Source organism: Pseudopipra pipra, chromosome 8 (genome assembly GCF_036250125.1).
Source record: "Pseudopipra pipra isolate bDixPip1 chromosome 8, bDixPip1.hap1, whole genome shotgun sequence".
NCBI classification, from domain to species: domain Eukaryota; kingdom Metazoa; phylum Chordata; class Aves; order Passeriformes; family Pipridae; genus Pseudopipra; species Pseudopipra pipra.
Genome location: NC_087556.1, coordinates 23,883,929 through 23,907,991, shown reverse-complemented (window position 1 = coordinate 23,907,991; position 24,063 = coordinate 23,883,929). Strand labels below are relative to the sequence as shown.

The 24,063-nt window shown below is 54.5% G+C and overlaps 1 protein-coding gene across 1 annotated transcript; it reads left to right on the top strand.

The window, feature by feature from the left end:
* Positions 1-17,720: 17,720 nt before the first annotated feature.
* TLX1 (T cell leukemia homeobox 1) lies at positions 17,721-23,859 on the top strand. The gene is made up of 3 exons (XM_064663853.1): positions 17,721-18,189; positions 19,827-20,028; positions 23,512-23,859. Exons 1-3 carry the CDS (start codon positions 17,721-17,723, stop codon positions 23,732-23,734), a joined length of 894 nt encoding a protein of 297 aa, XP_064519923.1. The 3' UTR covers positions 23,735-23,859.
* Positions 23,860-24,063: the final 204 nt, after the last annotated feature.

Below are 24,063 nucleotides of genomic sequence, written 5' to 3'. Positions count from 1 at the left end.
CTGCAGCCCTTCAGTCTGGAGCAGAAAATCCTTTTTTTTTGCAATTTTGTAGCACTGCCATGTGATGTGCTGGATACCAACAGGCATGAGGTCCAGGCTGGTCATGTGACCGTGGAGAGGTTCCTGGATGCCCCTGCCACTTCAGCCTACGTGACTGGCAGAGAGTCCCCGTGAGGAGATCAGTGACATCTTAAAAGCTGCTGCAACACTAGCCGGTGGCTTTGAAACACCCATATGCTCTACCAAGCCCTGGGGAGGGCAGCCAGGGCCAGCAGGCTCCAAATATTGATCATGGCCGGGATATTCACAGAACATCTTTCAAGCCCTGCCATTGGGGAGACCCATGGCCAGATGTCACTGTTTTAAACACCCCCGTGTGTAGGAAGAAGTGGTACCTGTTCCTTGGAGCCTAAATAACTCAAATCAGCCCCCTGTGTCACCCATGGGTGACAGAGCCACCCCTTGCCATGGCAGACTGGGCATGTCCTGTGCAACTGTGAATCACCTCTGCACAGGGGTGACACCTTTTCTCCCTTGTGAATACAGGCTAACTAATGGGGCTTGGGATCCTTTGTGAGGGTAATCTCGAGCAGTGATTTACATTTAATTAGCCAAATGAATATGGAAATAGACTCTGCCCAAGAGCCTACTAATAACTTTCTGTGTTAATGGCTTGGGCTAACATAACTCCTCCCTGGAAGATCAGTGTGCTGTGCTGTAGGAAACAAGGGCCCGGCCAGGCTGCAGGGGGAACTGGAGTTGGACATCAGTGAGCAGGGTTTTTGCTGCTAAGCAGTCTGACCACGGACTGTCCCCTTCTTTTCAATGGGTGCTGCGGGTGTGATGTGATCAAGGCTCTAAAATATGTAGTTACAGCCATGTGGATACGGCTTAGTGGTGGCTTTCCTGGTCCTAACTATGTTGTTGCATTGATTAGTAAGATCTAGAACTGAAAAAACAGGCATTTTCTTATTGAGGTCCATAACACAAGAGGAAGGAGTCCAGTATGACTACAGCAGGAAGATCAAACAGCGAAAAATAGCCTCTGTGCAGAGTCAGCCCAGGAGCTGGATTCAAACCACGTCACATCTGACACCTGAGAGCTTGGTAAGGGCTTGGCTACAAACCCCCACTCTTTGGACCCTCTAGAAAATGTTAGGCTATTGGTTGTTGGAAACAAACCAGGTGGTACTCACAGAGCACAGGGGGAACCCTGCCCCAAAAGGGCAAAGCTCCCAGGCCAGCCTGGAAGTAAATGTGTCACAAGCAGCGGTCCTGGACAGGGTGAAAAAAGGGCATTCAGAGTCAGGTGTTATCAAGGAAGTAAAATAACATTCAGCTTGTTAACTAATGTTAATGAATTGTTAGTTATCTAATGGTAATCAAGCCAGATGTTGCACTTTTTTTTAATTTAGTTTTAAAATGGCTTCTGCAGCCCAAGCTAGTCTGCTCCCAGGGCATCAGAGGGCTGGTCTGACAAACCTGCAGACTTGTGTGATGGATGTGACCTAAGAACCAGCTTTGATGGCTTTGCACTAAAACATAAATGCATGGGGGTGTCAGATGATGCCTGATTTTTGTGTGTGTTTGGTTTCTTAACCTGTCTGAACCCCATTAAACCTGATAAAGGCTAATATGGGTTGGATCCACTTAAAATGTCTTACAGTGGCTTGGGGTCTCCCCAGTCAGTCTTGTCTCTGATTTCTTGCTGCCCAGGAGCCCCCCAGCATCTGTAATCGAATGTGAGGGCTTCTGTCCACAGGAGCAGTGCTGCGTTAATCACTGCAACCTGATGGAGCCAGGCCGATAGATCTTCCCAGCATGTAAAATAACTCACTGCTTGTGATTTATCCTTTTCTCTGTCTCATACACGAATTATTCAGGATGATGCTGGGGGAAACTGGGGCAAGGAAAGCCACGAGAAAGTCCCATGGCTGGTGTGGGTGGCCCCACTCACCCAGCTGGGAGGGTAGAGCGGGATTCAGTGGGGTTCTCCCTCTGGTCCTGGGCACATCCAGGTTGGGGAGGTGCTTGGCTGGGGTCTTCACTCTCACGGGGGCCACTGGAAATTAATTGCACAGTTGACAGCTGTGTGCTGAACTCTTTGGGCTTCTCCACCTGGGCTTCTCAGGACAGGCTCTCCTCCCATCTGTCTTTGTGCTGGCTGCAGGGCTGTGTCCATCATTGGCGCCGCATTTGTTTTACTGTGGATATTTTTCTTTAGCCCCAATTACACTCAGGCTTACACCAAAACAAACAAGCCCTGGGATGTGGAGGTACCTGGCTGGCTCAGACAGGCTGGTGCCGCGGCTGCCCCAGGGCTGATAAAGGACTCGTGGTGTCACTGCGCTGGAGTCTGGGCTTGAAAAACGTGACGTGTTTTTTCTTGACAATTAATCACTGGGGAGTGAGCGGCATCAATTAATGGGTAATTGACCTGATTTTAGGTCAGGGTTTCCAGGCTGGACTCCTTTTGGCCCTCTCTCCACAACAAGGATGGGCATCCCCATTGCGGCACCTGGATGCAAAGCCTCGAGAGACAAGGTGGACGGAGGTGTGGGTCGATCCACCAGTGGTGGCAGCCAAGGAGCAAGTGGGAACATTAACAGCAAACCCTGGCATGCAGAATACAGACCCAGCTGGGGTGAGGATGTGACTGGCCCTTCTCTCACCACTGCCATCTGTGCCCCAGCCAGGCTGGCAGCACATGTCCGGTCTGAGCCATGGGGTGTTTTGGGACCTGGATATTTTCAGAGATTCAGTTCTCTGCGTGGCCCTGTGTGGGGTCAGAAGTAAGGGCTGCTGGCTTTAGATTTAAGGGTGAATGGAGATGCCTCTAATCCCAGGAAATACAGATGCTTCTGGTCCATGCTTGCTTTAGGAAAGGCTGCAGTGAGGTGGCTGCTTGCAACACTTAGCAGGGAAACTGAGGCACAAAAGCAGCTTTCCTAAGACTGAAACCCCCCTGATAAAACAACACAGTTGTAGCCACCCTATGTGGCACAGGCGACAGCTCCTGGGACACCCTCAGCTCTCTCCAGCAAAGAGGGTTGAAGGATGGAGATGCACATTTGTCTGCCAGTGGCAAGAGCCCATCCCTTTGGCCACTGACTACATTCTGCTGCATTATCGCTGCCTGGTGTCTCCAGTGAGAGCCAGTCTGGGAGCTCTGAAACAGTTCAGAGGAGTGGAGTTCAGTTCAGTTCAGTTCAGTGGAGGAGTACAGGATGAGAGAGTAATTTGATGCTCTGAGTGTCCAGAAGAGATCCTGCTAGAAATACCCATCTGACACTGCTTGAGATAAAGCAGGGGAGGCGGGTTCACTTTGCCTTATCAGACACATTTCCTCTAGAGAGATCTCCATCAGCTCAGAGAGGAAACTACTGAATTTTTGTGTTTTGGTGGCTTTTTTACATTTGAAATTTTTCAAGAGGGACAAAGATAGCCAGGAAAAAAATGTTGCACTTGGTCCTTATTTTGTTGGTGAGGAAGTTTGAAGTTGGAAAGTTCCTATCTCTGTTTTCTTTTCTTACCAGAAATTTTAATTTTTTTTTCCACAATTGAGATGAAGTAAAAAATACTGCCTGGAGAGCAAGGCAGAAAAGAAATTTTTAAGCTGAAGAAAAGCAAGTGACACTCTTGGAAAGCTGTATTTTTCATAATTATCCAATGGAGACAAAGTGAAGCACAAGCACAACGTGGGAATTTTGCACACTACTTGAAAGCTAATTTAATGAAATTCTATTTTTCAGGGACAGAAGCAGCTCGTTAGAAAGCATTTGCAGACATCCCTATCCTCAGGACCCAACCCCCTGCCTCTTGCTTGGACTCTCCACATGCTGGGGAAGCATAAAAGGACATTGTTGATGCCCTTATCCTTTGAAGACATGCAGCGCCTTTGCTTGGCCTTGCCTGCCATGCAAACTGCTTCATTCCCTGTGTCTGCTGTCACCAGACCTTGCTGGGGAGGTTTTGGGGTCTCAGAGCTGTGCTGCTCCCCCAGTTCCATTGCTGGAGGAGAGAAATGGCTACCAGCCTGATCCTCTTCCCCAGGGCCCCATCCAGGCACTTCGTGGAGACTTCTCCTCCAGGGCATCTCCTCCTGGGGAGGTGGATACCCTCATCTCCCCCCCCTTCCAGCACCCCTCTGCCCCTCTCCAGCACCAGAGGTGCAGGTAGCAGGGTATGTGAGCGGGATTATGCAGTGCCAAGCAGGATGGCTGCTCACCTGGCACAAGCCCAGGGAGCTGTCGTCTCACCACTGCTGTGCTGCTAAGCATCAGGCATTCAGCATCACCGCCCCAAAACCCATCGGCAGCTTCAGAGGATCCATCCTACAAGCTTCAAGCATGAGCAAATGCATTGTGGTGCACCGGTGTCCCATAAATCTTCTGCAAGGCTGTGAGCACGTTAAATACCAGTTTTCGTGCAGCAGCACACCCGGACCAGACCCTGGGGAACACATCCAGCCCTCAGGAGCTGGAAGTGCCTTCATCCATTTGACTTTCCAGCTCCTTTTATCATGGAATTTGAAAACTTATCACTCACCAGCATTTTGCAAGTGCCCTTTTGTGCCTTTGGTCTTGGAAATGCGGCCCTGGGACATATGATGAACCACTTTCATTCATTTTCGTTCAAATTTTTTCACCAAATCCCTGATCTGATTCAGTGAGGAGACACTCCTCTAGCCTTCCAGGTTCTCAGTGCTCACTTTTAGCTCTGTGTTAACCTGTCCCAATCATCACTGAATATGAGGTTTGGGTTTGCTGGTAGTCAGGGCATTGCCCCAGGGCCCAGGTCTCAGGACCATGATGGCCTCAGGGGTTCCTATGGGCAACAGGCAGGTAAAACAGGCACCGGTCAGACACAGCAGCCTGGAGAGAGGTATCAGCCCACAGCCATTGCTGCAGTGTGGATATGCTGGCCCAATGGTGGTCTGGGCCCCTTGCCAGCCTGGCAGCAGCATTAGGTCCCTGGAAAGTGAAGTTTCCAGGATCCCAGTGACCAGCAGTGCTGAGTGTGTGGCCAGAGTGGGTAGTGCATTAAGTAGCTGATTGGGATGGTGATGGATGGGCAAGGTGTTTGGGGCTCATTAATTTCCTGGCAGGGATTGGCTTGTCACGTCCTGTAATGCAATTGAAGTGGGTACACATCTCACTCAGGGACAACAAGGAGCACTCAGAGCGCTTCCTTGCAACATCCCCAGCTGCACTGTGAGAGTTTAGTCCTGCTAAATGCTGGGCATGGCTCAGCCTTGGCTCTATAACCCTCAGCAGGGGCACTGCTCCCATTTGGCTGATTTCTTGCAGCTGCCCAGCAAAAGCTGGCTGTGCAGGGGATGTTAGAGCTTAGCTTAGTGCTCCCTTGAAACCCCACCATCCCTAGGTTGCAGGTGTCCTGGGAAGCCTCTGTCCTCTGGAAGTCTAGATGGGCTGAACCACAGACCACAGCACAGGCTGCGGTCACATTTCCTTCTCCTCATCTCGCCGCAGCAAACTTTGGGGCTTGCTGGGGTCCCTAGAGTGGGGTTTTAGGTGTTCTGCAGGGGTGATCTCCCTGGTCCAGAGGTACACTGTGTGCAGCTGGGCTCCCAGGAGCGTGTGACAGGTTACAGCCAGCACTGCTGCAGCTGGAGGACGCTGTGGGACAGGGTTGCAGTGGGAGGTCAGGACAGATGAGCTTGTGCTCCCTCCCAGCCTGAAACTCCCCAAATCCCCAACCTCCTCTCAAAGAAGCTGCTACTTCCCGTCCTCTAAAGGACTGGGAGAGTGCGGAAACCTAAAGATTTAAAAAAAGAAAAAAGCCCCTGTGGTGACAAACAGGAGCAGCATGGCTGTGAGCCAAAGCACCGCTCCTCTACCCTGGGGACAAACTTGGGGGGACATACACAGCCCTTCCCGCTGGGCCTCGGGTGGGAGACTTGTTTTTCCGGCTGCAGCATTGTTCTGCAGAACCTGAATAAACACCCAGCCTGGGGCACCCAGGCAAAGGGCACATTTCCCTCCCAGTGCCTGGAGCCTTCAAGGAAATCCCTTTTGTGTCTGCTTTTGGCTGACCCTTGGAAACTAACTCCACTCCTTGCAGTCAGCAGTGCCTGCAGCCGCACCACCAGTCCCTTGCTCTTGGAGAGGATGGGACAGGACTGTACTCCAACTCCTGTGCAGACATCTGGTGCATGGTCTCCTCTGAGAGTCAAGATCCTTCATCTGCTTCCTCAGAGCCTAAACTCAACACGTGTGCTTGAGAAGCACTTTAATTTAGCCTTTTAATACAAATAATATTCAATAGAAATGAATTGATAACTATTTAGTTATTCATACAGCTTGTTTGCTACTATTGATTGGTTTGGTTTGATGCTACTTGCAGACAACAGGGAGCTGAGGGAAGGCTCAGCTGCCCGACAGTGAGCTGCAGCACTCTGAATGAGGAGAGAGATACTTGGTGATGGATGTCCCCAGGTGGGACAGGATGGGGAAAATGCCACTCTCTGGACTCATGCCAATGGACAAGGTTTGAAACTTGCTGGTTTTGTGGCCAGCTGCATCTAAGGAGCTGTGGCTGACCTACAGAGTTGTACCTCTCTGCTTTGGGGAAATTTTCTGTCTCTGAGTCCACCCATTAGCCACTCAAGGGGGTCCAGGGCTTGGCTGGGATCTAACAGGCTCTCTTATCCTGGGTATGTTCTAATAGCAGAGAGGGCACTTGCATGGGGAAGCTGCCTGTTTGTGCTGGGCATGGAGCCTGGAGCTGGCACATTCCCCAGCTCAGCACGGGGCTCTGGCTTTGACTGTCGAAGCTCTCGCAGGTGCAACAGCATCTGATGGGCTCAGGACAGGACCTGAGTCGCTCTGAGAGGGCAATGGCACCAGTATACTGAAATGTCCAGGGACAATGCTGTTCTACAGGGCAGCAAAGGACTTGTGTGACCAGCTCTAGGGGCACCAGCAAGCAGGAACTGCCAGGCCAGAAATAATGTCAGGGGTATAATTTTCCCATGCCATTCATGATTTTTAACCTGGGTGTGCCAGTATTTGGAAGCGTGCATTTTCCTCATTTCATTCCATGCTGAATTGGATCTTGCCTCTGTGTAGGAAAGAGCTGCTGCCTGCCAAGCCTGCTTTGCAGTACTGGTATTGCCCAGAGAAGGCAACACACTTCTCCATGGCATAGGAGTCGGGGAGTGCAGGCTACTGTCCAGGGAGCAGGTTAGCAGCCCACTTTGTGTCTGTTATCCAAAGCACTGAAAGGGCTGCAGATGAACTAAGTGAGAGACTAAGTAAATAAAGGATTGACCTTCAACCCCAGGGGCCAGAGGGCAGCTGCAAACTAGTGCTAATGTGAAATAGAGAACCAAACTTTTAAGACTCTGGAGGAATTTGCCCTGGAAGCATCAAAGAAGGCAGAGGACTCTTGTATCACCCTGTCTGTATCAACATGGGGATGATGACCCTGCCACCCAGAGGACCAAGCTCTGGCCAGTAGCTCTGAGAGGGATGCTGTGTCAGTTCAAGGGCTGAAGCAGAAAAAGGCTGGAGAGAAATCCCTGACTTTGATGCTTGGGGCTGCTCACACTTTCAGCGTGATGCCCTGTGGGCAGCTCAGCTCAAGCAATTTGCTATGTATCCCAGTGTCCTCCAAAGATATTTTGAGGCTGCTGTGTGCCCTGCAGGTGGATCAACCTGGGAACTGGTGCTTTTATGTTAACCCATGGGGTGCTGGGAGTGGGGACTGCTGGAAAAGCTTGGGTTGTGCAGGACTTTTCAAAGGACTTCCTAAAAAGGGGTCACATCTAAATGTCTGAAGCTGGGCAGCCAACATTCCCAGTTACTTTTCACCATATGCAAATGGACACATGGCTGAGAGTTATATGACAGAGGCAGAAGACCACAACGGATGGATGGGTCAATAGGACCTGGCAGATGGACACGGCCACAGGAGAGAGGAAAAGACAAGCAGATAAAGGTGAGAGCTGGAGATCAGCAGAGGAGAGCTTTGATGGGAATATTTTGACTGAGGTATTCCAACTGAGGGAAGTGGAACCAAGGGATGTTTTTTGTTATTGCTTTTCTTGTCTTGGTCTTGTCTTGGCCAGGGAGAGAGGTGAGGGTCTGCTGTTATTAACAGCTTGAGATGTGGGCTGGCACAGAGCACTTCTGATGAGCCCACAGGATCCCCAAATACTGATAGTCAGGCACTAATTCATTCACAGGATCCTGGTCATGTGCACAAACCTCCCTAGGCCTGTCGCATTTTGAAGGGCTGTGAGTGATTTACACCCTGTTAGCAGTCAACTGGTCTGTGTGTTACCTACAGCACAAGCACAGCCCTCTGGACTACTCACAGCTCCACTTGCTATTTCAGTTATCCCAGAAATTGTTCTTTCTCTCCTGCAATTGATGCCACGGTACTGTGTTTGCTTTCCCCTTGGTGCAAAAAAAACCCCAAAACCCCCCAAAAAACCAAAACCAAAAAACTAAACAAACCCAATCCCCCAAAGCGCCCTGTAAAGAACTTCCACATCTCATTGAGCTGTTATTAATAGGGGGATTGTCTGGTGTCACAGCACAGGCATAAAATACATTAGCACATAATCTTATTTAGCAAACCCTTGTGTCGCTTCACCCTTGATAATTGCATTTGGGAGATGCAATATTTATGAAAGGGGAGAAGGAAATGTCTTGACTCATCTCCTCTGAGCAGTAAAAGTCCTGGGAAAAAGTGGGGGAAATACCCTAGGGGGGATGAAGGGGATGTCAGAACTGCTGTTTCATTTCCAGCGGGTTCAGTGCTCTGTCTAAACTTCAGCTCTGCCACTGAGCTGCTCCTGGAACTGAGCGAGGCTGGGGAATGAATCCGGGTTTTGCATTGAGCTGTGTCGGACCCCAGCGCTCTCCTGGCATCTCTCTGCAAATCCTGCTGCGAGCGAGCTCGCTGCCTTGCGTTATCTCTTACTCTTAGTTGCACCTGCGAGGCTCTCCGGTGATGCTGTACTCGGGGCTCGGCTCCAAGCATGCTGCCCGCTAAACAGGAAGGTGGATCAGGATTTCTCCTAGGACTGAAATCCCCCCAACCAGCCCGCATTTCTGTGTCGGACCTCACAGCACAAGATCAGGAGCCGAGGAGCAGAGTTTTGCCCTGGGTACAGCATCCCGACCCTAGGAGCTCAGGTCTGTGTGTGCACCTTCCCCCTCACCTTTGAAGCCTCAGCTCCTGACACTTCCAGTTTTGGGGGAAATTTGCGGCACGAGATGAGCTGCTGGAAGATGCCCCTGTTTCTCAGGGCATGCTGTAGGGAAAGGAGAGAACTGTCTTGGAAGGTTCTGTAATGCCTCGGATAGCTCCATTCTCTCGGAGCGTTGAAATATTTGTCCCCAGAAATCAAAGCTCATTTCCCCACCTACAACCACCCACGTTCCTCCGTACCCCCAGTGTCCGTGTTCTTGACTTTCCGGCGACGCACTGTGGCCTCTCTTGGGGTCCCACAAGCTCCCGCTCCGGAAAGTCGTGGAGGGAGCAGTGATAGGAAATAGCGCCTTTCCCCAAATCCCGACCCTGTCGGCACTGGCAATTCAAAGCCGCTGGTGATGTGCACGGAACTGGTGTCACCTACTTTTCTCCCTGGATTTTGTTTACACACCGTGTTAAATCTGTTTGTTTTCTGTCGTCCTTCTCTAAGCTGTTTTCGGGATTCCACATGGGTGGTTAGAAACGTCATCCGCAAAACCTTTGGGATGGAGCTGGCTCTGCCTTCTCCCCGTCCTCGCTTGGCGAATCGCGAGGCTGCAGCATTGGCTATTACAACGAATTACGGGTGGAAGATACAATTAACACAATAGTGGGAAATGCAATAAATTGACTAAATTTACAAGTGTGGAGACTGCTCTTCGCATCAATGGCCAATCGCGTTCAAATCCAGATAATGCCTTGAGGTGCCCATCCCCGGCGCATCGGTCCCCGGGCGGAGCTCGCTTGGTGTTTTAGCCCGCGGGGACCGAGCTGTGCCACGAGGGGAGGATTAGGGTTTGGAAATCCTGATGATTTGCTATTTCTAGATCACTTCCCCAGTTTTATGTCACTGTTAATACCAAATATCCTGTTCCTCCGCATGTCCTGTACTGCAAACGACATGTAGCGAGTTTTGTAAGTGCCCTGACAAAATTTGGATGTATTCTTAAACGTTAGCAATGAGTTGAGGAGAAAAATTAGTTAAATGATGAACAGGGTGGTCGTTTGCTAGAAAACTTTCTCCTACCAAGTGTTAGTTCCAAAAGTCACGTTTCAAAATGTCATAAAATAAATGGTACAAAACTTCATAACCGTTAATTTCGGTTATATACAGTATGCACATGGCAGGGAAAAATCCTTACGTCAATAGTGACTATAAGTCATAATCTATAGCTCTGGAATTTGTCAGTGTCTTTTGTAGGTACAAAAGTATTTTTCTTTTATATTTATTTACAGATATTTCAGCCCATATATTAATAACTTGTAAAAAGACAGGTGTAAATAAGGAAAAGCGCCTGAACCCGCCGGAGTCCCTTGACTTCGGGGACCAAAGGGACCCGTGGGGACGGCAAAGGCTCGTCCCCGCAGCCGCCCACCTGTACGGCAGCTGCCTTGGGGTGGGAGGGGGCTGCCCCCCTCGCCGGCCCTCCTCTCCAAAGGCTAATGCAAACAGCAGCAAATTAGACTTAAGTTTACCCATCGGTTCTGCCATAATTTGTGTTTGCTTTTTGCGTGCTAATTGAGCTCTGGGAGGGGAGGGGGGGGGAATAAACAAACAAACGGGAGGATTTACAGAGAAGGGTTTTGAGGTTTTCATAGATAAGTCCGTATCAATGTTTGCAATAATTAAGACTATTCTTATTGGATCTTCTCGTTCATTAGTGAAAGCTACTCTGTTAGCGGAGCCGGCAGGGTGGGCTGCTCCCCGCCCGCCCGGCGTTGGAAGCTGCTTGCGCTCCTGCCCCCGAGGGCGCCTTTTAGGAATGGGAGAGTCGGGGAAGGGAGAGACAAAATCTGTTGACAAAGCAGGACTTTGTGTGATGCGGAAAAGGCCTAGGGCTCGGGGCGGGCGGGAGACAAAGCAGTCCTCGCTCCCCCGGCGAGCGAACAAACAAGGCAGCTGCCGGCAGCCGCGGCCGAGGGCGGCGAGCAGACCCCATGGGCACGGGGGAGTCGCAGGATCGGGGCCATGTCACGACTGCCACCCTCTGTGTCGCGACAGGCCTGGCTGTCGCAGGTGTCAACGTTTATCAGAGCGGGGGAGACCAGGGGTAGATGATGAAGGGACGCGGGTGACCAGCCCACGTCTGCTCCTTGCTGTCACGGAAAGTGTAATTAAACTGTGAGTTAATAACGGGGCAGAGCCCCCGGTGTCCCCCACTGCCGTCGATGCCCTCGGGGGTGGCGGCCAGACGCCGTTCATTAGCGGCGCTGGTGCGGGGCGGGTGGCCAAGAGGACGGGGCTAATGGGATTACACGCATTTCTACACGGTGGAGAGAGGGGCTGGTGCCGCAGGACCAATAATTTATTGGCAGATGCTCCTCCGGCAACCGGCGACATTGAATATTCATGGGGCGCCGCCGGGCACCGCAGGCCCCATCGACCACCACCCCCTTCCCTCCCCTCCCGCGGGTACCTCCGGCTGGGGAGGCCCGTAAGGACGAGAGACCTCCGGCCTGTTGCATGGAGCTGGTCAGTCCCGGGGCAGCGGGAGGTGGGAGGCAATCGGCGGGCGCAGATCACTTTGGGATTCCACGGCACCCGCGTTGCGTGCGCCCGCGGGTGCGATGACCGTGTTCTTCCCTCTCCTGAAGCTCTTTTCTCCAGGAAGCCAGCGGCTACAGGGAGACGAGGGGATAGTTTGCAGACTGCTCTAAATACTTATTTTTAGTAGATAACTACTGCCCCGGGAGATGTCGTTGACAGAGCGCGGAGCCGGCCCTGCTCCCCGGCCCCGCCGCTCCTTCCCCGCCGTATTAACTCATAGCCCCTCGGTCGTTTGTAACCATAAAGGGGAGAAATATTGTTGCGGGCGAAGTTCGTGCGATGCTGCGGCTCCCGCTGCGCCGGGCACTTTATACTCATTAAGTGCAGCGGCGCTAAGTCATTACTGTAATAAGGAGTTATGCTGAATGCACGGGGCCACGTTTCCAAAGCCATAAATTACAACTGTCAGTGCGTATTCGAGGGATCAACAGAGCTGGGAGTAATTATTTACAGCGTGCTTTATAGAGCAATTAAAAATTCCCAAATTGTGTTAATTGCTTTTAACGCGCAGGAAGCGCGGGCCACCTTTCCCGCGGACCCCGAGCCGGGGAAAAGCCGCCGCTGTCCGTGCGGGCTCGGTCTCGGTGGGAACTGCGGGAAACGAGATTTCCCGTTGGGAAGCTCGCACCCCCGCGGGAGCCCGGCTGGTTGGTGCGAGGGTCGCCCTGCTTCGCTATCGGCCACACTTGTGGCATAAATTAGTGGGGCGGCAGCGCTGAGAGGCAGAGCCCCGACGGCAGCGGAGACCGCGACCCACTCCCCCGGTCAAGGGAGAGTCGAGGGACGCCCGACAGGGTGGTCTTGGCCCCGGAGCTCTCCGGCCAGCTCCGTGAGCAGCCCAGGCCCGCACGGCCTCGCGTGGGCACCGGCGCCTTTGCTGTAATTGATTTCACAGGGGCCGAGCCGGGACGGGAGAGCTGCGGGAGGCGATGGACGTGTGGAAGGGTGGGTAATACCCGAGCTGGGGGAGCCACGACCTCAACGAACTAAGAAGAGAGGGAAGGAAGGAGTCGGGGTGCAGCCGTCTGCTGAGGGGGTGTTTCTCACCGCGCACCTGCCCGCGGCAGACTCGTTCACTCTCAGCAATGTGGGAGGATTTTACACGTTCCGAAAAGCACCGCTCGAAGTGCAGTTTTCGGAGCGAGCCCGATGCGCTTTGCTGGGATCTTGCCAAGGTCCCAGGCACACCACTTTTGTCCCCGGGTCCCCTCAGGAGGGCTTGTATTTCGCAGCAGTGTCCCGGCCAGCAGCTGCGAGGCAGGGAGGCAGCTTGCGATGCCGAGCTCCTGGGAGCCCCGAGCTGTAAAGGAGCTCAGGGGCCAAGGGGAACTGTGGCAAGCCAGTAAGGCAGAAGAAAAGGGGAGTGGAGGGTGGAGGTCAGGCCCTGGCTGGGCTGCTCCTGTCTGCTAGCAGGAGGCAGATGCACCCGATCAATGAGAGAACCCGAGAAAAGATCCCTGGGCCTTCCTGGGGAGAGAGAGGGGAGCCTTATGCATCAGGAAGAGCCCCTGTCTCAATTACCATTTCCTAGCATGGATATACTGGGCCCCCAACCCTCAGCTGGGCAGGATTGAACCACCGTTTTGGAAATGAGCTTGTTCCAGCAGCAGCTCAGGGCAGGTGAAAGGGGACAAAAGTTTCAGGTCTGGCTGGAATATGTAAGTGGCCATGGATACTTGAAGGAGGTGAGATGCTCTGGAGAAGGAGAGACCAAGAGCACTGGGCTTCCTCAGTGTACTGATTTTGCAGCAACTTAGTGCACGTGTCAGCTCCTGCACTGGAGGTTTTCGTCCAAGTCCAAAGAGGTCTGTCTTATGCAGCTTGTTGGTGTTTCCTGTAGAAAAAGGATTTCTCTGTCTAAAGAAACTCTACTGCCCTAAACAGCTTTTTGGGCAAACACTTGTGAATGTCTATCTCCCCAAGCTCTGCCTAGAGTATGATATCTGAATTATTTTTTGCAGGGCCTGACATTCAAAGCCCTACCAAAGACAGACAAACCCAGCCCTCAGCAGGTGGGAGCATACTGGCTGGGGATCCAGAAAGAGCCAGCTGGGCTGGAATGCCTCTGCCCCCCACTCGAGAGATCCATTTGTAGGATCATTGGGTGCACCTCACAGTGAGTGCTGACCCTCGTAAATTCTCCTGTTGGGATGCGAACCTGAAAGCACCAAGACTGGCCCTGATGTGTTTTAGTGTGTGAGCTTGCAGCACTGCCTCTTTAGCCCCAGAATTAGGGAGTTGACCCTGAGATTAGCTCAGTTAGTTAAAGCATGTTGCAAATAAAGCCAAGGTTGTGGGTTTGTTCTCTGTATGGGCCATTCACTTATGAGTGGGGATTGATGATCCCCGTGGGTCCCCTCCAATTCAGAATATTCTGTGAAAAGCTATATATGTCCTGCCCTAATGAGGCAGGACATTTCCAGAGCCTTGTGCTTTACAGTACTGCTCAGGCCACAGGCCCAGAGAGCCCAAGGGGAAACCGAGGCCAGGAGCAATTTGAACTGGAACATCTGAACTGGGTGTTGTCCTGGAGCTTAGACATGCAGTGCCCAAACTTCCCATGCCAGGAGCTGTGTGGCTTTCCCAAGGATGCAGGTGAGGTCTGTGGCTTGTGTGTGGATTAAATCCTGGGACTGTGCATCATTCTAAACCCATTCATAATTCCGATTGACTTACAGAAGTTTTGAATCCCAGTCAGGACCCAGCCCTGCCTGCCCTTCTCTTTTGTCCTCACTGGGTGCTGTGCAGAGGAAGTTCTGACTTGCCTGTAATCTGTCTCCTGGCAGGTTTTATTGCCCAAAAGCAACTACCTTGGGCTCAGCAGCTGGAGGCTGTGACCCTCACTATCCAACCTGGCTCCCTGGTGATAACCTTGTAATTTCTCAGGGCCAGTCCCTCTGGGACCCTCCACATCTGCTCAGCCTGGGGGATCTCTGGCACAGGGGAGGCCGAAGGCTTTGCCCAGCGCCAAGTGGGGCCTTTGGGATGTGCAAGTAGCATTGGAGAGCTGTGTTATTTACTAGAGAGAGGGCCCCTCCCCGATCTCTAGTCTTGGCAGCAGATCTGGATCCCTCTGGATGTCAGAGCTCACTGTCAGGGGACTCTGTGGCACTGTGCAGGACTGGCGTGGCACACTTTATTGCTTCCCTGTGGAGACAGCCTGACATAGGGCTGGTGAGCAGGCTCTGCCCCACATCTCCCCTCTGGGAAGGGGTTGGAGAAGAAGCCTAGGCAGGTACTGGAGAAAGGCAAAGGCAGCTGCAGCCCTGGGGGATGAGGCGGCCTCCTGCCCGAGGGCAGCCTCCTGGCCCTGGCTGGCCCCAGCCCTTGCTCGCTCCCTCCCTCCTCTCCCAGCTCCTCCTAACCACAAGGACTTTGGTTGATGGAGCTGGCGCCAGTGAGTTCCCTGAAGAGTTCAGAAGTCAAGAACTGAGGCAGGTATGGGGAGGGGGGGAAACCCGACCCCAGTGGGCAGGCAGGGCTGGGCAGTGCAGGGGGGGACGGATGGGGGGCAAGCTGGCTGGGCACCGGCCTGGCATGGAGCAGGAGGGTGGCTGTGGGTTGCTGCTGCTACTGCCTGCTGTCTGCACAGTCTTCCTGATGTGGGGCTGTGGTGGTGGTGCAGTGATAGTGATGGGGCTTTGGGGTGTCACAGCGGGGTTGTGGCTGGCGTAAGGATGGTAGGAAGCCACAAGCACTGGTGTGTCAGTGTGTGTGTGTGTCTGGGGGCATCTGAATGCACAGGTACCAGGGTGTATTATTGTGTGTTGTGAGAGTGAATGTGAGTGTGTGAAAACACACAGTTCTGAAGGTGTGGGCGAGAACATGTCTGAATTTGCGTGGGTGCAGGGAGGGTTGTAACTGTCTGTGGGTATGGGGGGATGTCTGAATAAGTGTGCACAAATATAGGTGTGTGTAAGTGCAAATATATGGGACTGTGAGCATGGGTGCCTGTGGGCTCATGAGGGTGTGTGTGAACTTGTGCATCTTTGAGAGTGTGGACTATGTGAGTGGGGGTGTGTGTGAGGATTTGGATGGGATATGTCTGGTGGGGGGTGAGGAGGTGTACCTGAGTGCAAGGGCACAACTTTCTATGCCAGCGCATTGGTTTTGCATGGGGGACAACCCAAAACCGGCTGTCTTATGGGATCTCCACGGCCTCAGGTGGGCATTAAATCACAGGCACGTTTAAGACATAAAGGGCAGCCTTTGGCCCAGTCGGAGAGGAGGGGGCCTGGAGGGCCCGTCCCAGCCAGGAGCGGCGAGGATGGGGCGGGCAGAGCACAAACCAGCGGCAAAACCTCGGCGCCGCGGTCGGGGCCGCTGGGTTGCGCTGGGCAGCGCCGGTCGGCAGCGGCGGGGGGACGGGAGGAAGGAGGCGGCCGTGCCTCTGCCCCGCCGGCGGCTCTGCCCTCTGCCCGGCTGCGCGCAGCAGTCACCGACGGACAAGGGCCACAACAAGTTTTGCAGCAAATTGCGATACCGACCTTCATTTTCATTTTGTATAAAACATTTTAAATAACTTTCGGGGGGGGGGTTGTTTCGTTTTGCCTTTTTTTTTTTAGTTTTTGTTTTGTTTGTTTGGGTTTTTTTTTTTTTTTTTTTTACTAAAACACTCATCTCCCGCGGGCAGGCACGGGAAAGAACGACGGTGGCAGACGGCGGGCCCGGCAGCAGCGGGTGCCCCATCAGCCCTCGCCCCGCCGCGGTGTGCGACGCTGTCCCGTGGGGAACAGCTGGGGCCGGCCATCGTCCCGGGGGAATGAGCCCCGCCCCGGTTCTCCGGGGGGAGGTGTGCACCAGCCCATCGCCTTCTCCCATCGCCTTCTCCCATCGCCTTCTCGCTTCCGCTCCGGGATCTGGGGATGGGAGAGCCCCTCCTGCTCCGCACCTTTTTGAGAGGTGCTGACTTTTGAAATTGAGAACAACCTTTCGGAACAAAGGGGCACAGTGGATCTGGGACCCCACCAGGATAAGATCCCCCAGCTTCAGCCCTTGCTCGGGATAAGCTGCAGCCCACGGGGATCACGGCCCACGCCTGATTCCCCGGCGGGGCCTAGCTGCCAAGACCCCTCTTCCCAGCAGCCTACAGCCACAAACTCTGGGACCAGACGTTCCCACTCTGTCACCCAGTACTTGCCACTCATTCACCCCCACAGTGTCCTGCGTGCACCCAGTGCTCACTTTATAAGGCCAGGCCGGACGGTGATATTTTTTTTTTTCCGGGGGTTGGGGGTGCGGGGGGGGCTAAGCTGGAGAAGAAGAAACTCCTTTTCTTGTGTGCTCTTCTCTGCTGTCATTCACTGAGCTGCTTTCAGCATCCAGCCAATGGAGAGTGAGGGCCTGCAGCAGTAGGCCCTGGGTAGGGTGATTGATGGGCAAGCGGGGCGGTGGACGATCGCACTCGCGCTTCGCCGCGCTCTGCTCCGCTCCGCGGGGCTCTCGGCTCCCCACCGCCCGCCGCGGCGAGGGGTCCCCGGGGCACCCTCGTGTGTGTGTGCCTTGGGTGAGTGGCTCCTGAAGTGAGGTGGTTGTGTCTTAGTGCCTGGCGGCGCTGGGTCTTATCGAAACGGGACCCGTGTGCGTGGGTGGGGATATCGTGTCTCCGCTCCTGGAAGCTGTTGGGTAGTGGGTGTGTGTGGCGTGGTTGTGTCTCCAGTGTGTGGGTCCTGTGCCTCGCTGGGCACGGCTGCCGTGTCCTGGGCTGCGGGGTTGTTTCGCTCTTGTGCCTGGGTTGCGCATGGCTCTGCTGGTGGGTCTTCGTGCTGAGCGTGTGGCTGCCGTGTCCCGGCCGTGCGTGGCTCTGCTGGGGTTTCCTGAGGTGTGCGACCGTCGTGCTATGGGACTGAGCTCGTAGCCGGCTGTGCGCGGCCCCGTTGCCGGTTTCGGGGCGCTGCGGGGCTGTGCTGCCGTGCCCGGGGCGGAGGTCCGGCTCCCGGGCGGCGGCATGGAGCACCTCGGCGCTCACCACCTGCACCAAGGCCAAGCCGAGCCCATCAGCTTCGGCATCGACCAGATTCTCAACACGTCGGAGCCGGGCAGCTGCATGGTGTCGCACCCGCGGCTGCAGGACTCGGCGGACTACGGGCTGGGCTGCATCGTGGGCAGCGCCTATAACACGGTCACGGGTGGCTACGGGGCGAGCGGCGGCGCGGCCGGCGCCTACAGCGGCACCTCCTGCAGCATGGGCGGCCTGCCCGGCTCCTACAACGTGAACATGGCGGTGAGCATGAACGGCAACACCTTGAGCTCGGCCGGGGGGGTGATCCGCGTCCCGGCCCATCGCCCCGTGGCCGGCGGCGTCCACCAGCCTCTCTCCGCCGCCGTGCCGGCGGTGAACGGCATGAACAGTCTCACGGGTCTCACCTTTCCCTGGATGGAGAGCAACAGGCGGTACACAAAAGACAGGTTCACAGGTGAGTCGGGCCACCGGGACACCCCCTTCCCTCCCTGCACCCACCGTTCCGCTCCGTTCCCCGCCGCCCGGCCTCGGCGCGGCAGCCGGTGCTCACCGGGGCACGCAGGATCCGCCCGGGGATCTCTCTGGCCGGGTGGAGAAAGCGGCCTGGATGGTCCTGGGAAGTCGGTCCCGGAGGAGGCCAGAAGCAAGACGGTGTGGGAAATCAGGCGCATTCAGTCCCCACTAAATGCGTTGTGTTTCTTTTTGTTTGTTTGCCTTGATTTTTTGGTTGGTTTGATTGTTTCTGTGTGTGGTTGGGCGTTTGTTTTATTTGTTTGGTTGGTTTTTTGGCTTGTGTATTTTTCTATTAGTTAAGTTTGGTGTGGTTTTTTAAATTATTTTTAAGTTGAGTTTTTTGTGTTTTGTTTTGGGGTTTTTTTTTGTTGGGTTTTTTTTCGTGATGCGGCTCGGGAAAGGCGGGCAAAGGAAAAGGGATAGCAGACTCGGCACACCATCTCCCGTGAGTCCCGGCCACGGCTGCCGGCTCCCTGCCATCGAGCTAAAAGCCGGAGAAACTTTCCTTTAAAATCAGGGGTTATTTGGGAGGCACATTGCGGCCGGCGGCCCCGGCCCTCGCCCGCCCGGGAAGGCCGACTCGGTGCGTACCGTAACCCGTCTGGTTTTCCCCGGCTGCGGGTTTCGGCTCAGCCTTTTCCCCTATCAAAAAGGACTCTCTGCAGTCCCGAGCAGAGCTGGGTTCGGGCTAGAGCCGCTTCCCGGACTGGCCGCCTTTTCCAGGTGTAGTTGGGCTTGTCTTTCGGCGCTAACAAAGCAAAACACTCGAACAACGAAAATAAATAAAGACGCCAACAAAAAAAAAAAAAAAGCAACGAAATTGCAACGGGGAAAAATCAGCGCCCCAATCGGCCCCTCTTCTCGAGGGCGGAAACCGAGGCCCGATTTTTGGAAGTTCCCGTTTAATTTCGACCCGATGGCGCTGGGTTCCGGCGCGGCCGCGGGCGGACGAACGGGCCGTTCCCCTGGCAGGCACCGGGCTGGATTTCACGCAGCCTTTTCCTGGCTGAGACACAACGCAACTTTTCACTAATTATTTTTCATAGGGTTAGGGGAAAAAAAAAACAAACCGTATACATTTATTTAAAACAACAACAACAAAAAAGCAAACAAAACAACGAATAGGAACTCCCGGGACGTTACTTTCCACGTACGAGGCGCCGGGGCCGGCGGGTTACCGCCGCACCCAAACGAAATTAGCCCCAGCCCGGTTGGCACGGAGCGCGGAGCCCCGTCCCGGCGCCAGGACCGCCTGTCGCTGCTGACCCCCCGCTCTCCGCCAGGCGCTTCGCTGGACAAGCGGCCGCATTCCTCGCCGCCGGAGCCGAGCGGTGCCCGGCGGGTGCCCGCAGCACCCAGGGAAGGCGCCGGGGCCGCCGCCGAATTTTTGCAGCCCGTGCGTGTTTGTCGGCGGGGAAGCGGCGGCTTCGCAGCGGGGGGTGGGTGTCCCCAGCCCAGCACCCGGGAGCCGGAGCCCCTCTGCTGATGTGTCGCTGCTTGCTTCTTTGCCTCTCATCCCCCCTCCTCCCGTGTCCCCCCCAGTGGCCCTCTCACCCTTCACTGTAACACGCCGTATAGGTCACCCCTACCAGAACCGCACGCCCCCCAAGAAGAAGAAGCCGCGCACCTCCTTCACCCGCCTGCAGATTTGCGAGCTGGAGAAGCGCTTCCATCGGCAGAAATACCTGGCCTCGGCCGAGCGCGCTGCCCTTGCCAAGGCCCTCAAGATGACAGATGCCCAAGTGAAGACCTGGTTCCAGAACCGGCGCACCAAGTGGAGGTGAGGGACTGGGGGTCTTGGTGGACTGGGGTGCTGGGGCAGCCCGGGGTGAGCAGGCCTGGCTGCCACCAGCTCTGGAGGGGCAGTGGTGGCCTCACATGGGCTTGCAAGCCCTGTGTGTGTGTGGATGTGAAAGTGCGTGTACACGTGCATGTGCATGCACAGCCGAGTGTGTGCAGCATCTGTGGCTACGAATGTGCGGGTGGTGTGTACGTGTAGTCTGTGTGTGCGCACCAGTGGGTGGGTGTGCGAGCAGGGCACGTGTGCGTAGCTGCACAGTGAGTGTGAATGCTTTTGCGTGAGGACCACGTGCGCCCAGGTGTGCCCGCGTACAGTGTGTGTGTGTGTGTGTGTGTGAACGTGCACGGGGGTGTGAGTGCGCTGCAGGGCAGGCCGTGCGTGTGCAATGTGCGGGTACGAGCACACCGGACCTGCGAGCGAGGTGTGCACGTATGCAGCGTGCGTGAATGTGTGTGCGCACACACACGTGCGTGGAGGTGTTTGCAGTGTGCCGTGCAGTGGGTGCAGTCAGTTTCACCAGTTTTCACCAGTGGGTGCAGGGTGTTCGTGCCTCTTTCCCTGGCAGCGGCATGTGGGAGTCCCCAGCCCGGGGCTGCTGGAGTACCAGGCTCTGTGTAGAGTGGAGATTTTTATCCCCGGGGGATGAAAATTTCATCCTTCGTGGCGCCTCCTTGCCCAAACGCTTTCTTTTTGTTCTGCTGCCGGGTGCGCCGGTAAAGCCGGAGAGGAAGAGGAGGCTGGGCTCACGCGGACCCTCCCGGGCTCAGTCGCTGTAACCCTGCCCCTCCCAAGCTGCACCTTCCCGGGATGTCCCCGGGGGAGGCACTCCAGCCCTGAGAACATACCCTGCCCTGGGTGCAGGCAGCCCACGGCAGGGTGCTGGGCAAGGGCGAGCTCGAACAGAGAAGGGGGGTGTTGCTGGGTACTGCACACTGGGTGCTGGAGTGCAGACAGGCAGCAGCTTCTTCAAAATGGGGGAAAAGGGCTTTCTTGACATCTCCCCGAGACTTAATAGGACAGTGAGGATTCTGGGGTTGGGTAAGAAACGGGGGACAGGGAATTTGAAACCAAGCGTGTATGTGAATCCCCAACCCCAGTGAGTCCTTCCCTAGAGAGGCCATGGAAGAGTAGTTTCCCAGGTGTTAGGAAGTCTCTGACTGGAGTGATCTCTGTTGGCCAGGAGCAGAACACTGGAGGAGGAATAGCCCTGCCGTGGCCTTCAAAACAGGGTCAGCTATGTCTTCTAACCAGGTTTCCTAAGGAAGTGAGGCAAATCCATCTGTCAATACTCTTTGCGTCTGTTGGCTAAATTCAACCTCCTTTGGCAGAGGCGCAGAGGATATAAACCTGTTCACGTTTTACGAAAAATAACTGGGTAAAGAAAAACAAAATCCCGGTTCTGCCTAAGGGGAAGGCTGTAGCCAGACCTCAGCTACAGTGCTGGACATGGGAGAGTCCCCACCGGCCTGAGCCAGAGAGACACAGGCACGTAAACTTTGTTTGTATGCATCTGTGCGTGTTGGGTGCTGCGATGGAGATGTGGGTGCCCCTGGGTGATAGCACACCCAGCTCACTGCCCCAGGCCCCTGTGCTGGGTAGTGGGCTCTGAGCAGTGCCTGGAGCACTGGGTGCTGAAAGGAGCCACTACCGACTCAGCTTGAACTCAACAGCAGGAAGTAACTGAGAGAGTTGGTTTAAACCTTCTGATGGATTTAACTGCTTAACTGCAGACTGAGGGAGAAGAGTTTTGCCTTTGCCTCTTGCCTGGATGTCTCTGCTGGAGCAAGGTGGCTGTGTGATCCCCTCCTCAGATTTGGGCTCTTGTTTTATACACAGTTACTTCCAGGCAGATTTGAACCTGCAAATCCCAGCCTGAAATGAATGCATGACTAGGCCAGCTGCTTGCAGCAGGGAGATGCTTGGGAGCCAGGTGCTTACAGCCGCAGTTCTCCTGACCACCCTGGATATGGGGCTCCCTCCCTCCTCCCTGAGAATCTCTTCATTGTGCAGGGATTCATTAAATATTCATTGAGGCAGAGATAGAACTGCTGTGGGGTTGCAGGGGGATGGCTGGTGCTGCTTTGAGCCCCCTCTCCCCGGGATGTCTCACATGAGATGTTGACACAGTGATTAAAATAGAGACTGAGCCCCAAACTACCTGCTCCCAGGCGGGAGCACTGGCCACACACCTGGAGGCTTGGGTGCCCAGAGGCCCATCGCTGGCATCTAGCCCTGGCCTGCTTCCCCACTGGGAGCCAGGGGCCCCCTGCCCTGTGCTCTAAGATGTCACTGTGGAGATCAGAGCTGCCACTTCCAATTCTCGCAGCCAAAGAGAATGAGACATCTCACATCCCTCCTGAGTTGCTAAATTAAAAACTGCCATTTCCTGTGTCACAAGTCCACTGAAGCTGCTGGGAGAGTGTCAGCTGGGCCTGAGGGTGTGAGCGGGGGAGGGCATGATTTGGGAATCATCCTGAGACCAGCACTGTGAGTTGCTCCCAGGTTTTCCCAGCAGCATCAATGGAGGTGCCAGGTGATGTTCAAAGGTAGTTGCAGGCTGCAGACTGCAGACTGATCTGCCATCCAAACAAGTGAGAGTGGGATTTTTGTTGTGGCTATAAGTGCATTCAGGCCATTTCTACCTATCCTGTTTTCGCCTCCCAGGTAGCCCAGAGCCAGGACCCTATCAACACTGGAAAGAACCCCTGCTGGCCCCCTAACCCCCCTTCCTCAGCAGGATCAACTCTGCTGGTGTCATTCCAGACAGACACATGTCCAAATTGTTCTTAAAAATATTGTCCTTCACCCTGTCCATGTAGTATATTCTGTGCTTTGATTTTTCTCACTGCTAAAAAATGTGTTTCTAGTGTTTAACTGACGTCTTGCTGATTTTTGTCGTGCCTGCCCTGGGTGTGTTTTTGCCTTCATCCAGACTTTCAATAGCTGGTCACTACAGCTCACCAGATGAGGTGGCAGACCTGGGTGCTGGAAGGAGATGCCCAAGGTGATGCTGCCCATCTCCCAGCTGTGTGGCACTGCCAGTCACTGTTCCACCTCATCCTGCTCCATGCTCCTCACTGGGACGCTGTATGCTTGGCTCTTGCTGTTGGTCCCAGAGCATGTTTGCAGGGGATTGCACCTTTTGCAATGCCGTTGTGTGACCCTTTCCATGTTTTGTCTCTGCTTGTTTTTTTTCGCCGTGGACAGAGAATAATCCAGAGAGAGCTCCCAGCTCTCTTTCATCAGAGCAATTTTTATTGAGGCCAGTAAGATAGACAGACCCAGTCCCCAGATTATGGGATTTACTCGCAGTTTGTGCAGGGGATGTGGGATCACGCCATGGCTAGGGATCTTCTTTTCCTTACCCCCACCCCCGAGTCCTGAGCACCCAGCACAAGTTATTCTCTTGGAAAATACCCCTTCTTTTCTCCCCCGGCCCCTCTAACACTCCCTCTCTCCTAGGAGGCAGACAGCGGAGGAGCGGGAGGCTGAGCGGCAGCAAGCAAATCGCATCCTCATGCAGTTGCAGCAGGAGGCCTTCCAAAAAACCATCAACCAGCCCATCCAAGCAGACCCTATCTGTGTCCACAACTCCTCTCTCTTCGCCCTCCAGAACCTCCAGCCTTGGTCTGATGACTCCACCAAGATCACCAGTGTCACCACTGTTGCCTCCGCTTGTGAATAAGCCTGGCGACCACCAGTGGCACGTACACCTTCTGCTAGCAGGGCTGTCTCCACGGGGACACATGGCATCCTTGATGGGACATGTAGTCACTCTGTTTCTCCCCAGGGAAGGCTGGCACCCCCCTGTCGTCCAACCACATGTGCAACCCACTTGTCCAGCTGGGGAAACCCACCACAAGGACTGAAAGGAAGGGAAGCCACCACAAAATCTCTTCCCAGTCGTGGGGTTACTGGAGCAGCAGTACTATCTCACCTCCCCCCAGCCTTTTTGTTCTCTTGAAAGTCTCCAGTGTCGACCCTGAACTTGCTGACGTGCTGCCAGACAAAAGC

Coding starts and splice junctions, on each gene's coding strand:
- TLX1 (XM_064663853.1), top strand. CDS start 17,721: ATGGAGCACCTCGGCGCTCACCACCTGCACCAAGGCCAAGCCGAGCCC. Junction 18,190..19,826: donor CACAAAAGACAGGTTCACAG/GTGAGTCGGGCC, acceptor CACGCCGTATAG/GTCACCCCTACCAGAACCGC. Junction 20,029..23,511: donor AACCGGCGCACCAAGTGGAG/GTGAGGGACTGG, acceptor CCTCTCTCCTAG/GAGGCAGACAGCGGAGGAGC.